This window comes from Elephas maximus, chromosome 7 (assembly GCF_024166365.1).
Source record: "Elephas maximus indicus isolate mEleMax1 chromosome 7, mEleMax1 primary haplotype, whole genome shotgun sequence".
Lineage (NCBI taxonomy): Eukaryota > Metazoa > Chordata > Mammalia > Proboscidea > Elephantidae > Elephas > Elephas maximus.
Window position 1 is genome coordinate 34,427,407 of NC_064825.1, and position 16,537 is coordinate 34,443,943.

At 37.5% G+C, this 16,537-nt stretch overlaps 1 protein-coding gene across 5 annotated transcripts in view; it reads right to left on the minus strand.

The window, feature by feature from the left end:
* The window catches only part of TMEM135 (transmembrane protein 135), a 273,707-nt gene that overhangs the window by 160,985 nt on the left and 96,185 nt on the right, over positions 1-16,537 (minus strand). For all 5 annotated transcript variants that reach the window (XM_049889600.1, XM_049889599.1, XM_049889598.1 and 2 more), the window contains one exon: positions 2,782-2,847. In XM_049889600.1, the coding sequence (XP_049745557.1) occupies positions 2,782-2,847 (66 nt within the window). The remainder of the gene's footprint in view (positions 1-2,781; positions 2,848-16,537) is intronic.

Genomic DNA, 16,537 nt, shown 5'->3' on the forward strand with positions numbered 1-16,537 from the left:
CTCACTGGAAATTTATCTTAATAATTGAATAATCCAGTCACTTGTAAATAAGAGTAAATATCAAATATGTAATTTTATATTCTCTTCATTTTTAATTCATTAAAAAATTATGTTGAAATATATCATATTATAAACATGATTTTGAAATAATATACACCAAAAAAAACTCAAACCCACTGCCGTCGAGTTGATTCCAACTCATAGCGACCCTACAGCACTAGTATTTACATATATAAATCTATAAAGATACTTATATTTATGCATATATTTATCTTAAGCTTAAACTAATTAAATCAAAGCGATATTTGTCACGTAAATACTTTCTAAATAAATCCATTAGTTGTTTATCAGACATATTATAATGAGATTCTTATTACGTGCCACCCACCCACTCCACTGCTCCATGCCAGGCAAGTGCTAAAGCTGAAGAAACAGAAATGCGTAAAAGGAACTCCTGCTCTCACACCGAAGCAATCACATTAGAATTGAATATTCTACATTATTTATTTAAAGCATGCTCACAGAACGTAAAAAAGTTTTCCATTCTAACAAATCATGCAAAATACCTAATACCATGCACTAACATAAAGCAAAAGTAGGTACTGGGTCAAGCCCCACATCCATCTTGCCAAAACAGCAACAAACAATACTATTCTTATTCTTCTTCATATACAAAATCCTTAAAGACATTTTAAATTTCTTTGCAATTTTTTTTATCTGTTTTCTGTTATTCAAGCTGTACATTTCCTTGAGTTCAAAGATAAAAGATGATTGAGAAACACTTCTCTAAAACAGTGGCTTACAAAAACGGTTAAGTGTTAAAATCAGTGGATATTTTTAAAAATTTATACTCTGGAGCCTCAAGCTAGACGAGGTCATTGAGGATGGAGTCCAGGCATCCATAGTTTTACAGAGCTCCACGGGCAATCCTGATGCACAGCCACAGTTGAGAACTATGCCTTTAAAGGCCTAAGCAGAAAAGACAGACAAAGCTGCCTGGAAGTAAAAAATGTTAAAGCTGTTGGGGATCTTAAAGATCATTGAAATCAACTCAAATCCTAAAATATGATCCTGAAGTTCTGAGAAGTTAATTAAATTGCCCAAGGTCACATAGCTAGCAAAGCCAGGAAGAGAACACAAGTCAGGGCAGACTAGCGCTCCTTCTACCACTCAAGCCTCATTTTAGACAGTAATGGTCAGAGAGTACTTAAAAACTTTGCTCAACCTTAGCACCTGTTGGTTAACCAGGCTGGTCCCTAGAGCAACCCCCAGTAATTGGGGGAGAAATGGAACACAAACCAGCTGCTTTCACTACTTCCTCCCTAGTAAGTAAAATATATATATATATATATATATATATCGAATATGTGTTGAGATGCTTAAAAGATTACTTATATAATTGTCTTGGATACATTTTCCCAACATTCTTGTAACAAAAGGTAGTTTAAAAGCTCACTGACCCCCCCCATGTGAAAATAAACAGGTAGTTATTAAAATCTGAAATTCATTTTGAGCATTCTAGGCAGATAAATATGACTGACCTTGAAAATAAAAACATTTTCTCAAAATAGCACCACATACTTCAGTTTGTTACAATTACAAAGAAATCAAGTTTTCTTTGCAAACCAAATATATTTTACAAATTAATAGTAAAGTGGTTTGCCAATATAAATTAAATACTAAAGGGCATATGCTTTCCAAATGATTGTACAGTTCAAATCACTTTACTGCCTATAGAAAAAGACAGAAGATGAAGTAAGGACTAGAAAATAAATATATTGACCAATCACACTTACAGACATACCGTAATACAGTAATGCAACTACACTTAACTCCTTAGATATTCACTCACTCCCACACTCCCACTATTAAATATTTAGATTATTGAATTATAAATATTACACTAAATAACATAGGACTAAATACCTAAATACCTAAATAGGGGGCACTATATTTTTTCCTCAAGGAGTGCTAGCAGAAAAGAAAAAGAAACATGACAACATGACATGTTCAACCTCAACCTCATTATGATTTTGTGAGGGAATGAATAAAGAAAAACCAGAAAGAGTGGTAATCAGGCTGGTAATAATTTTGAAGTGTAGTTATTTCAAGTGGAAGAAAAAATTATTTTTTAAGAATTGGACAGAGCATTTAAGAAAGTTAAAACTTAGAATCTGCACCTTAATTCTCTCTCTCAGCCCATGGTAAATGTCAACATTTCGAATTCTTTTATCCTAAGAAATAAGTATCAGATCTGTATCACATATAATAAGAAAGGAAAAAGTAAAGGATTATTGTCATTAAAGATTTACATGTGCTGAAGTTATTACTAAAATGAAATGTCATTTTAAGAGTGAAAACAACTGATAGCGAAAGATTAAAAGGCTCAGCAAATTATTTTCAACCCCATATCTGGTTCCATTTGACTATGAATTAAAATAGATTTATATGTCAGGCACATCATTTTCTCAGTTTGTTACATAACCAAACCAGTTGCCATGAAGCTGACTCTGGACTCATGGCAAACCCACGCGTGTCAGAGTAGGATTATGTTCCCTAGGATCTACAGCAGCTGATTTTTTGGAATTAGATAGGCAAGCTCTTCTTTTGAGGCATGTCTGGGTGGACTTGAACGTCCAACCATTCAGTTAGTAGCCAAGCAACAAGTTTGCACCAGTGAGGGACCCCTTGACACGTAAAGCACCACAGAATTCACCACATTTTATATTTAAAAGACTACAGAATTAAGAACAAATAAATATATCAAAATTCTCATCTTACTTCTCCATTTCTTAACGTTGTGATGATGCCTCTTGCGACACCCATTCTAAACAGTGTTTCTGTGGCCTGTGAATAAAAAATTAAAAATATATAACTTATAATTTGTACTCAACTGCATATTCCATCACAAAAACATGAAAAGCATCCATTGTTATAACATTTCCAGCAACTTCTAGAGAAGCATCAAAAAGGCAGAAAAAGATCTAGAAGCTCAAAATAATACCATAAAAATTTCATTTTCAGACTTTTTAATGCTATCAACAGCTAAAACTGAATTGTTTCTAAAGATTATTTTGGTACACTGCCATGCTTCTAGGTCTACAGTTTCAAACTAGTTTACTTAAATAAAAACTATTTAAGATAAGTTTAAATCAGAATGATGAGCAAAAATTAAACACAAATGAAGTACTTGGATTCGATTCAGAATTGATCATTTATTCTGATTTGTAGTTGACATTTCAGTTCAGTTCAAATCACTTAACTGATACGGAAATATGGACAGAAGATGAAGTAATTCATGAGGTCATATATTAAATAACACCCCAAAGGAACTATTGCTGTTTCCAGTGCTACCCATCTCGCAACTGCCAAGATATTTAGACCTTAGTAACACATGACTTACAACTGTCTCCAAAGAATATGTAATGGAAACCCAATTGACATAGTGGAATACTGTAACATAGAGAAAGAAAAGGATATTAAGTGATGTGCTAGTCCAGCATTTATTCAACATTTCTGAAGCACTGTAAAGGGCACGATGAAGAAATTTGAGATAGAGTGAATAAGACAAAGCCCCTGTTCTTAAGAAGTTTACATTCTGGGACAGGGTAAAAAAAATTAACTCATAGCGACCCTATAAGACAGAGTAGAACTGCCTCATAGAGTTTCCAAGGAGCGCCTGGCAGATTTGAACTGCTGACCCTTTGGTTAGCAGCCGTAGCACTTAACCACTACCCACCAGGGTTTCCAAGTCATATAGTAATATGAATAAAAATAAAACATGGTAGTTGAAGAATAACCAGGAGGAAGGGGTATTTTAAGTACAGTGTTTTAAATTAAGAATGGCTTCTTTTAAACAGAAACCTAAATGAAATGAGAAAGGGAGCAGTCCATATGGATATGACAATGATAACAACAGTAGTAACTGCTGACACTAACTGAGTACCTAGTATTTGCCAAAAACCGTTCTAACAGATTTCAATATATCAACCAATTTAAAAATTGGAGGAAGGGTATTCTGGTCAGAAAGGGCACAAAGTACCAAGACCTGAAAGTAGGATGATGCTGGCACATTCAAGGAAGAGTAAGATGGCCAGGAGGGCTTACGGAAGAGACTGTGTGACAGGATGGCTGAGAGAGAGGGTACATGCTCACCTCTTCAATATGAGCTTACATTTTTTTTTACTTGCTGGCATAAGAAGAATGTATTCCTAACCTTCATTATTGAAAAATACACTTCAAAGAATGTTTTACTGAAACTAAATATTAGAAATTAGTATATACAAAAAGTATTAGAGAATTCTAAATTTAAAACCTGGATGCCCACCTAAAGGTATCTAAAAGGTCGGAAAGACTAGCAAAACAAACGAACAAAAAAGATTTATATGTAAAGATACCTTAAAAAGGTATTAATAAGGAACTGAACAATGATAACAGGTCAGAACAGTAAAACTATTTGGGTGTTATCAGTATATAGAGCTGACTAGCCAGAGAAGTACATAAGTATGTAAGACTAACCGAGAAGAGGGAAAACAAAGAGAGAAAGAGAAACCTAAGCAATAGAAAGCTAGAGACAGAATACTGTCTTTAACAGTATTTAAAGAGACAGACGAAAGAAGAGGAGGCATCAAGGAAGGCTGATGAGTACAGTCCTCCCTCAGTATCTCTGGGGGACTGGTTCCAGGATCCCATGCAGACACCAAATCCCATGGATGTTCAAATCCCTTATATAAAATGCTGCAGCTTTTGCATATAATCTATGCATATTCTGCGTATACTTTAAATCATCCCCAGATTATTTATAATACCTAATACATATTTTTTTTACATATTTTTTGGGTTAATACAATGTAAATGCTATGTAAATAGTTGTTAATGCTTACACTTAATGCTTTCTCAGTCTTTGCAAGCACTTTATCACTAACCAGAGAGATCTTTTTTTTAATAATTTTTGTTGTGCTTTAAGTGAAAGTTCACAAATCAAGTCAGTCTCTCACACAAAAACCCATATACACCTTGCTACACACTCCCAATTACTCTCCCCCTAATGAGACAGCCCGCTCTCTTCTCCACTCTCTCTTTTTGTGCCCATTTCGCCAGCTTCTAACCCCCTCTACCCTCTCATCTCCCGTCCAGGCAGGAGATGCCAACATATTCTCAAGGGTCCACCTGATCCAAGAAGCTCACTCCTCACCAGCATCCCTCTCCAATCCATTGTCCAGTCCAATCCATGTCTGAAGAGTTGGCTTCGGGAATGGTTCCTGTCCTGGGCCAACAGAAGGTCTGGGGGCCATGACCACCAGGGTCCTTTTAGTCTCAGTCAGACCATTAAGTCTGGTCTTATGAGAATTTGGGGTCTGCATCCCACCGCTCTCCTGCTCCCTCAGGGGTTCAGAGAGAGACCATTTTTGCTGTTGCAGGGGCAGCACTAACACTTCCTTGAATTTCAGCTTCTTTCTGCTTTAATGTGTGAATGCTCAATTCATTCTTACTGACCTTACATTCTGTTTCAGGAAGAAACATGCCACTTTTCAAAAGATCTAAGACTTTTCTTTTAAAACATCTAAGAGTTTTGTTTTCTTGTCAAGACATAGCACTTTAAGTTTCCTCTTAGCCTTTGAGGGATTGCTTTGCCCACTTAATTGCTTTTAGGCAAATAATGCTCAAACAACAAACACTGGCGAGAGATTGAGGATCTGTGCAATGGCGGGAGGCTACAGCAGGGTATGCCTACACATCACTTCATTCACGTGGATTCAGTATAGAGCTCGAGGTGCCGCAAAGTCAAGTTTTTCTTTTTGGAATTTTTTAAATATATTTGATCCACAGTTGGTTGAATCTGTGGGTATAGAACCCATGAATACAGAGGGCCAACTCTAACAACTGACACATAGGAAACTCAAAGAAAAAAAATCTATCCTAGAAAAGTATAGAATTTTAGGATAAGAAAAAAAAGCTTTTAGATTAAACACACTACTTTGAACATTATCTCCACTCCCTATAGAAACACTGCAAAAGTAAGGGCGTTCATAGGAAAAAAAAAAAAATCAAAATTTTGGAACATGGACAAAAGGTAGGTATAACTTAAATACCTGCAGAAGGCGGAAGCTAATCAGGAAGCATACTAACTTGTTCAGCAAATCCTTAGGAATTGAAAGCATCAATAACAACTGATCAGAAGAAGGTCAGGATACAGATAAGAACAGAAATGGGGAACTAGCTAAAAGACAGTATTAAAAGTAGTCAGACTCCTCTCTTTTTGCCTGCTCGGCTAAGAAGCTATCCCCCGCACCAAAATCTCTAGAAGGGATACACCAGAAAGGCAGAAGAACTGGAGGCTCAAGACACAGATGAGGATGGGGTAAGGTGACATAATGATTTTAGAAGACAGTCAAAGGGTACATACTGAATCCTAGGACACCACTCACTCTTAACTCCCTCTACCTACTGTCTCTCTCCACGGTTAGGATCCAAGATCACTGGAATCATGCTTACAGCCCAACTGTTCTCCTATTCTCAAGGCAGGTAATTAGAGGATCCCTCTACAGGAAACCAAAGCAACTCAAAGGAAAACACCCACAAGATACTAACCTTTGGAAATCACCATTGAAAAATCTAGGTAAGACCCATGAATCAAAACACACAAAGCTTCCAATACGCTTTTAATGACTTACTTTTAAATAAAAAGAAAAGCAAGAATCATCAAATATTTAAAAAGCACATCTAACATGAAAGACAGAGACAAACACAAAAAAAGAAACTTGGAGTAAATAAACAAAATGAAAAAAGTTTTAAAAAAATTCAAAAAATAGACACAAACATGTTACAACCATGATATAAGAAACAATCCAGAAAATTGATGGAGCTCTTGGAAATTATAACAGCAAAACTGCCAGTTTTAGTTAAAAAAAAACAAATTTCAGATAAATTTGAGGAATTCTTCCAGGAAGTAGAACAGAAAGACAAGGAAATAAAGTAGAAGACAGAAAATTACACAAGAAAATTGCTCTCAATACAAGGACATGAATTTACAAAATGAAAGCACTTGCTGAATACCCAGCAATAAATGAATAAATAAATGAATACTCAGCAAAAAAAGATCCACATTAAGTTACATCATGAAATTTCATTATGCAAGGAATCAGGAATCAGAACAGCCCCAAACTGATCAACAGTAATACCTGTAACTAGAAGACAAGAGAATACTGTATTTTTAGGTATGTTGTTTGCCAAATTTGCCCTCCCCTTGTTTTTTTTTTTTTTTTTTTTGTGAGGTATTTTCATAACAACAGTGTGTGTTAAAAAAAAAAAAAAAGTCATTGTATCAATTATGAAAATACCTCACAGGGGGAGGGGATGGTTGGCAAACAAACACAGAAGGCATGCATTATTTGTGTAAAAATACAGTAATGCCTTCAAAATTTGAGAGAAAAGTAATTTCCACATAGAATCCTATATTACGAAAACTCTCGATGAAGTGTGAAGATAGAATAAAACCATCTTCAGATATGCAAGATCTACAAATAACTACCTCTGAGGCACTCTTTCTAAAGAAGCCACAACCAGTAAAATATGAAATAAATTGGAAAAGATGATGACAGGGAAACCAACAGAGAGGCAAAGCAAGCAATCAAACCAGACTGGACCAGGATGACAAAGTTATCCAAATGAGGTGGCTCCAAAGGGGGGAAAAGTGTAACTGACAGATTACTGGATGTTTTTGACAATACTGGGAGGAGTTTTATAATCTGTCACGAAATTAGGAACTGAATCACTGATAGATACAAAGAAAACCAATAAAAAGTAAGCCAATTATTAACTATGAAAAAAATGGAAGGTAGCTAAAGAAGTTTCGACAATGGCTCTACTATGAACAATAATTACATAGTTTAAATATGGTAAGTATTAAATACTATTTTAACCACATCTATGCATTTCAATATTGGAAAGATCCACACCTCCTCCTCAGAGTATCAGAAAACCAAATTCTCATCTTCCTTAGTTGTTGCTATTGTTATTGCTGTCGGGTGCTGTCAAGTCAGTTCCAACTCATAGCGATCCCATGTACAACAGAACGTAACGCTGCCTTGTCATGCGCCATCCTCACAATCACTGTTATGTCTGAGCCCAATGTTGCAGCCAGTGTGTCAATCCATCTCCTTGAGGGTCTTCCTCTTTTTCACTGACCCTCTACTTTACCAAGCATGATGTCCTTCTCCTTTACCAAGCATGATGTCTAACATGTTCAAAATACGTGAGACACAGTCTCACCATCCTTGCTTCTAAGTAGCATTCTGGCTGTACTTCTTCCAAGACAGATTTGTTTGTTCTTCTGTCAGTCCACAGTATATTCAATATTCTTCGCCAATACCATAATTCAAAGGAGTGAATTCTTCTTTGGTCTTCCTTATTCTTTGTCTTCCGCAGTAGAAAATCAGTAATGTGAAAAATTAAACAAAGAATAGCAGTGTAAGTACCTTAACATAGAAACAAGGAAGTAACTAACAGAAGAAAAAAGGAAAAAATTTGCAAGGGGTTACCTCTGGGTTGTGGAAATCAAGTGGTGGAAGAGATGGAGCAGAGAACCACTGTATTTCTATCAGCCTACTATGTGATTGTTTAAAGTAAGCACATGTAAATCTTGATTGAAACTTTTCAAGAAGTAATCAACAGTATCCGCTTTTGCAGAGAGGTTCAAAGTTTACCATCTTAATAGAGTGATGCATATTACAAGATAGTTAAGAATGAGAGAATATAAGGTCAAACTGTGAAAGTAAACTTCCATTTCAAAAAATTTGGCAATATTGGTAAGGAATGAGGCTAAGTAGCTGCTAGAAAGACAAGCTAAAGATACGGGAAAGAAAATGGGCACTGACTAAGGAAGATTCCTATAGAACAAGAGCCCAGTTTTCTGCGGTCAAGGTAACCCCAGACTCATGGTGATATACCATGTGTTAGAGCAGAAATGCTCCATAGGGTTTTCTTTTTTTTAATAATTTTTATTGTGCTTTAAGTGAGTTTACAAATCAAGTCAGTCTCTCACACAAAAACCCATATACACCTTGCTACACACTCTCCCAATTACTCTCCCCCTAATGAGAAAGCCCGCTCTCTCCTTCCACTCTCTCTTTTCGTGTTCTTTTCACCAGCTTCTAACCCCCTCCACCCTCTCATCTCTCCTCCAGGCAGGAGATGCCAACATAGTCTCAAGTGTCCACCTGATCCAAGAAGCTCACTCCTCACCAGCATCCCTCTCCAACCCACTGTACAGTCCAATCCGTGTCTGAAGAGCTGGCTTCAGGAATGGTTCCTGTCCTGGGGCAACAGAAGGTCTGGGGGCCATGACCACCGGGGTCCTTCCAGTCTCAGTCAGACCATTAAGTCCGGTCTTATGAGAATTTGGAGTCTGCATCCCACTGCTCTCATGCTCCCTCAGGGGTTCTCTGTTGTGATCCCTGTCAGGGCAGTCATTGGTTGTAGCCAGGCACCATCTAGTTCTTCTGGTCTCAGGATGATGTAGTCGCTGGTTCATGTGGCCCTTTCTGTCTCTTGGGCTCATAATCACCTTGTGTCCTTGGTGTTCTTCATTCTCCTTTGATCCAGGTGGGTTAAGACCAATTGATGCATCTTAGATGGCTGCTTGCTACCGTTTAAGACCCCAGACGCCACTCTTCAAAGTGGGATGCAGAATGTTTTCTTAACAGATTTTATTATGCCAATTGACTTAGATGTCCCCTGAAACCATGGTCCCCAGACCCCTGCCCCCGCTACGCTGACCTTCGAAACGTTCAGTTTGTTCAGGAAACTTCTTTGCTTTTGGTTTAGTCCAGTTGTGCTGACCTCCCCTGTATTGTGTGCTGTCTTTCCCTTCACCTAAAGTAGTTCTTATCTACTATCTAATTAGTGAATGCCCCTTTCCCACCCTCCCTCTCTCCCCCTCTTGTAACCACAAAAGAATATTTTCTTCTCAGTTTAAACTATTTCTCAAGTTCCTATAATAGTGGTCTTATAAAATATTTATCCTTTTGCAACTGACTAATTTCACTCAGCATAATGCCTTCCAGGTTCCTCCATGTTATGAAATGTTTCACAGACTCATCACTGTTCTTTATCAATGTGTAGTATTCCATTATGTGAATATAACATCCTTTATTTATCCATTCATCCGTTGATGGGCACCTTGGTTGCTTCCATCTTTTTGCTATTGTAAACAGTACTGCAATAAACATGGATGTGCATATATCTGTCCGTGTAAAGGCTCTTATTTCTCTAGGATATATTCCAAGGAGTGGGACTGCTGGATCATATGGTAGTTCTATTTCTAACTTTTTAAGGAAGCACCAAATCAATTTCCAAAGTGGTTGTACCATTTGACATTCCCACCAGCAGTGTAGAAGTGTTCCAATCTCTCCACAGCCTCTCCAACATTTATTGTTTTTTGTTTTTTGGATGAATGCCAGCCTTGTTGGAGTGAGATGAAATCTCATTACAGTTTTGGTCTGCATTTCTCTAATGGCTAATGATCGTGAACACTTCCTCATATATCTGTTAGCTACCTGAATGTCTTCTTCAGTGAAGTGTCTATTCATAACTTTGGCCCATTTTTTAATTGGGTTATTTGTCCTTTTGCAGTTGAGTTTTTGCAGTATCATGTAGATTTTAGAGGTCAGGCTCTGATCAGAAATGTCATAGATAAAAACTTTTTCCCAGTCTGTAGGCAGTCTTTTTTCTCTTTTGGTGAAGTCTTTGGATGAGCATAGGTGTTTGATTTTTAGGAGCTCCCAGTTATCCGGTTTTTCTTTTACGTTCTTTACAATGTTTTCTATACTGTTTATGCCATGTATTAGGGCTCCTAACGTTGTCCCTATTTTTTCTTCCATGATCTTTATCATTTTAGATTTTATATTTAGGTCTTTGATCCATTTGGCGTTAGTTTTAGTGCATGGAGTGAGGTGTGGGTCTTGTTCCATGTTTTTGCAGATGGATATCCATAGGGTTTTCCTGACTGTAATCTTTACAGAAGGGAATCGCCAGGACTTTCTTCCACAGACCCACTGAGTAGGCTTGCACTGCCAACCCTTTGGTTAGCAGCCAATCACAAACTGCTTGTGCCACCCAGGTTCCTTTAGCAATCTGTTAGTGCCCGTTAAATGAGACGAGGTACAAACACAGGTTAGCTGGTGGCAGAGAAGGAGAAATCTCTCTCCCTCTCTGAATTAGGTGATAGATAGTCTTCTGAGAATGAAAACAATACTAACTTTGAGAGGGGTGAGAGTATGCAATGCATTCAGGAGGAAAACATGAGGTGATGTAGTTGAGGATTGCCAAGGAGTATTAAAAGCCCAGCTAAACTTTGAAATCATTAATCTTTTTTGTTGCAAATCCACATGACTCTAAGATTAGAAAGCTAGAGGGATTCATGGTTTAGGGACCGTCAAGGCACAGAAAACAATAAAATATATGGATGAAAGGGTAACTCCTTTTAATCCAATCTTATTGATAAAATACAACATGTAATTTGTGAATGGAAACAAAAATGTTTTTCAATGTTTTTTTAATGAGGGGTAGCAAGCCTTACATTCACACTTCTCCCGCCCCCAAAAGGAGTGGTGTACAGGGAGTAGTTGGTATCTAAATGCTAACCTAGAAAATAAAAAGCGTTTAGGGAAAATATTGCTAAATTTTGAAATGCAGCAAAATGTGAATATAATTACAATCCATAATTCACTGAGAGAGTAAAAAGCAGCTGTTAATGGAGAGGGAGAAGGGGTTGTCAACATAGTCACACAAAAAAAAACAAATTATAAATGAATGAATATACTCTGACAGATTTTTATTAAAGCATTTAAAACTAATCCTAAAAAGCTACTAAACTATCTATTTACAGGAAATTTTATTAAAAGAATTTCTTATCAATGATGTACTTGGATTTTTTCTACTCTTAATAATACATATGTTAGATTACATAGTCCATATTCCTTTTTCTTTTTAAACCTTACTTAATAGAGTAATGTGATTTTTAACAGAATTTATATAAGTCAGATTAGTTACTGTATATATTTAAAAGGCAAAAGAGGAAAGGCAGAGTCAGCAAATATTTGGGATGAAATATGCAACCATTTCTCAAAAGCAGAATCAATTCCTTTCTTTTTTATGTCCCCAAAACTCCAGAGTTTGAAGATCTAATCCTGTACCTTTTCCAAGAGAAGATGAATACCAAACTCAGTCCTTTTTTTCCATATAAATCGATTTATTTTATCAGCTCTTCCCACAAACATTTTTAAGGATGTCCCCTTTGAATAGGGCACTCTGTCAATCAAGCCTAAGCTTTATTTCTATGGGAAAGCACTGGAGTGTGCAGCTTTATTTTGACCTCTACAAAAGGGACTGGCTTTAAATTATCTGCACCCAAACAACCACTAACAAGTGTTAAAGACAATGTGGTGCAAGGCTAATTCTCAGCATTTGTAAATTTATCAACAGCAAATTCTTGATTGGAATTTCTCTCTCCTTGACCTTTCTGTTTGCTTGTTTTGCTTTGAATTTTATTTTGGTAAAAAATATATTACAAAACATTTGCCATTTTAACTCTCAGTTCTGATTATAACGAGGATGATTAATACTAAAAACATTTATTCATCATCTGTGTCAGTGGCTGTCATGGATTGAATTGTGTGCCCCCAAAATATGTGTCAACTTGGTTAGACCATAATTCCCAGTATTGTGCGGTTGTCCTTCATTTTGCGATTTTCCTATGTGTTATAAATCATAATCTCTGCCTGTGGTTAAAAAGGATTAGGATGAGATGTAACACCCTTGCTCAGGTCACATCCCTGATCCAGTGTAAATGGAGTTTCCCTGGGGTGTGGCCTGCACCACCTTTTATCTTACAAGAGATCAAAGGAAAGGGAAGCAAGCAGAGAGTTGGGAATCTCACACCACTAATAAAGAAGTGCCAGGAGCAGGGAGCATCCTTTAGACGTGGGGTTCCTGCATAGAGAGGCTCCTAGTACAAGGGAAAATTGATGATAAGGACCTTCCTCCAGAGCTGACAGACAAAGTGTTCCCCTGAAGCTGATGCCCTGAATTTGGACTTCAAGCCTACGAGACTGTGAGAATAAATTCCTCTTTCTTGAAGGCATCCACTCTTGGAATTTCTGTTAAAGCAGCACTAGATAACTTAAGACAGTGGCAGGAAAAAAAAATATTAATAGGACCTTGTTTAAACCTTGTTTAGAAATAGATTATCGAGGAGACTACAGAAAAACTGTGTTAGATAAAAGAGACTAAAGACGCACAAAATCCATATGTAGAAAATGTGAAGTTGTGAATTGGATCTTTGAATGCATCTTTGTGTGTATATGTGCAAATCAAAAAACATGTGGAAGGACATACATTGAAGTGAAAACAGCAGTAGTCTTTAGGTAGATATTATTTATCTTTACTTTTTAATGTTCTACCATACACATGGAAACCCTGGTGGCGTAGTGGTTAAATGCTACGACTGTTAACCAAGAGACGGTCGGCAGTTCAAACCTGCCAGGCGCTCCTTGGAAACTCTATGGGAGCAGTTCTACTCTGTCCTATAGGGTTGCTATGAGTCGGAATCAACTCGACGGCAGTGGGTTAGTGGGTACCATACACATATACTGTTTGGGAATAATAATAATAACTAAAACCCACTGCCATCAAGTTGATTCCAACATATAGGGACCCTATAGGACAGAGGAGAACTTCCCCATAGGGTTTCAAAGGAGCGCCTGGTAGATTTGAACTGCAGACATTGTGGTTAGCACCCATAGCTCTTAACCACTATGCTAGAAGTGTTTACAAAAAATAATAATAATAATAACTAAGAAAATAAAATTGGGAATTTCTATTACCTTACTACATAAAATCGATTTAAAACAGAATTTTAGAACACAATAAAATGTTAATATACAAGCAGTAAAATTCTGAGTAGCTACCAAAGAGAAAATAATCAAAATTCAAAAACAAGACTCCTGCACTCACAGTCCAATATTTTTAATTCATTAAACCAACACATAGTAAGTAATATTAGCATAGATAGATACATATCCATTTACATATTTTTATCTTTAAAGGCATTATGGTTATAATACCTTTAAGGCATCATATTATGGAAAGACTTGAGTGGGTTAATTTAATCTGCTATTTATGAACACAAATACAAAAGTTGTTATATTTGGCAGATATTTATTTCCTGTGAAAAATGCAATTAGATTTCTACTCTTATTTCCACTATTTCGTACCTCAGCAACCTTAGGCACGATATTTAAACTCTCTAAACTCTGACCTCCTCTGAAAAAGAATAATGCCTAATACCAACCTGTGCTGTGGCGCTGGTCAATGAAGAAGTTCACATATGTGAAAATGCTCTACAAACAGCTAGATAAACGTTAAAAATAAATCCAAGGTCTAGTTCTAGAACAGTACTTCCTGAGGGGAAAAGACATTTGACAAATGCTAATTTTGCCTTTTTAAATATAAAAATATGAAATAGAGGGGAGGGCCAAGATGGAAGAGTACTCAGATGCTTCGTATGGTTCCCTCTTACAACAAAAACTAAAAAAACCAAGTGAATCGATTATATATGACAATCTAGGAACCCTGAACATCAGAGACAAAGTTGAAAAGTCAAACTGGGCAGCAGGGGGAGGGAAAGACAGCTCAGAAGCAGTGAGGATTTCCCAGACCTGACCTGGCCAGCACCCTGGAGGCTGAACCAGCTGGCACATGCAGACTGGGGCGAGCAGTAGCATGCAGGACTAGTTTTCCACACGCAGAGAAACGAAGGGGCAGAGAGTCTGAACAGGCTTGCAGAACCAGGGCAAAGCAGCGCTGAATCTGCGAAAGCTAAGCGCAAGCGTCTAACCTACAATACAGGATAATAATAAAAAAAAACCTTCCTGGGGGCAGGGAAAGGGTGGCGGAGTAGCCACATGCTTGCAGTGATACCTCCTGCAACAAAAACCCGAAAAAACAAGTGAAACACCTATATTTATGACAAGCTAAGAACCCTGATCCCCATGTGTCTGTCAGTTTGTCGTACTGTGGGGGCTTGTATGATGCTGTGATGCTGGAAGCTATGCCACCGGTTTCCAGATACCAGCAGGGTCACCCATGGAGGACAGGTTTCAGCTGAGCTTCCAGACTAAGACAGACTAGGAAGAAGGGCCCGGTAGTCTACTTCTGAAAAGCATTAGCCAGTGAAAACCTTTTGAATAGCACTGGAACACTGCCTGATATAGTGCCAAAAGATGAGCCTTCAGGTTGGAAGGCACTCAAAAGGTGACTGGGGAAGAGCTGCCTCCTCAGAGTAGAGTCGGCCTTAATGACGTGGATGGAGCAAAGCTTTCGGGACCTTCATTTGCTGATGTGGCACGACTCAAAATGAGAAGAAACAGCTGCAAACATCCACTAATAATTGGAACCTGGAATGTAGGAAGTATGCATCTAGGAAAATTGGAAATCATCAAAAATGAAATGTAACACATAAACATCTATTAGTGAGCTGAAACGGACTGCTATTGGCCATTTTGAATCGGACAATCATATAGTCTACTATGCTGGGAATGACAACTCGAAGAAGAATGGTGTTGCACTCATCGTCAAAAAGAAAGTTTCAAGATCTATCCTGAAGTACAACGCTGTCAGTGATAGGATAATATCCCTACGCCTACAAGGAAGAGCAGTTAATGTGACTATTATTCAAATTGACGCACCAACCACAAGGTTCAAAGATGAAGAAATAGATTTTTATCAGCTGCTGCAGTCTGAAATTGATCAAGCATGCAATCAAGATACATTATAATTACTGGCGATTGGAATGCGAAAGGTGGAAACAAAGAAGAAGGATCAGTAGTTGGAAAATATGGCCTTGGTGATAGAAACAATGCTGGAGATCGGATGACAGAATTTTGCAAGACTAACGGCTTCTTCATTGCAAATACCTTCTTTCACCAACATAAACGGCGACTATACACATGCACCTTGCCATATGGAACACACAGAAATCAAATTGACTACATCTGTGGGAAGAGATGATGGAAAAGCTCAATATCATCAGTCAGAATAAGGCCAGGGGCCGACTGTGGAGCAGACCATCAATTGCTCATATGCAAGTTCAACCTGAAACTGAACAAAATCAGAGCAAGTCTGAGAGAGCCAAAATATGACCTTGAGTAAATCCCACCTGAATTTAGAGACCATCTCAAGAATAGATTTGATGCACTGAACACTAGTAACCGAAGACCAGACGAGTTGTGGAATGACATCATGGCCATCATCCATGAAGAAAGCAAGAGGTCATTGAAAAGACAGGAAAGAAAGAAAAGACCAAGGTGGATGTCAGAGGAGTCCCTGAAACTTGCTCTTGAGCGTCGAGTAGCTAAAGGAAAAGGAAGAATACATGAAGTAAAAGAACTAAACAGAAGATTTCAAAGGGCCTCTCGAGAAGACAAAATAAAGTATTATAATGACGTGCAAAGAGCTGGAGATGGAAAACCAAAAGGGA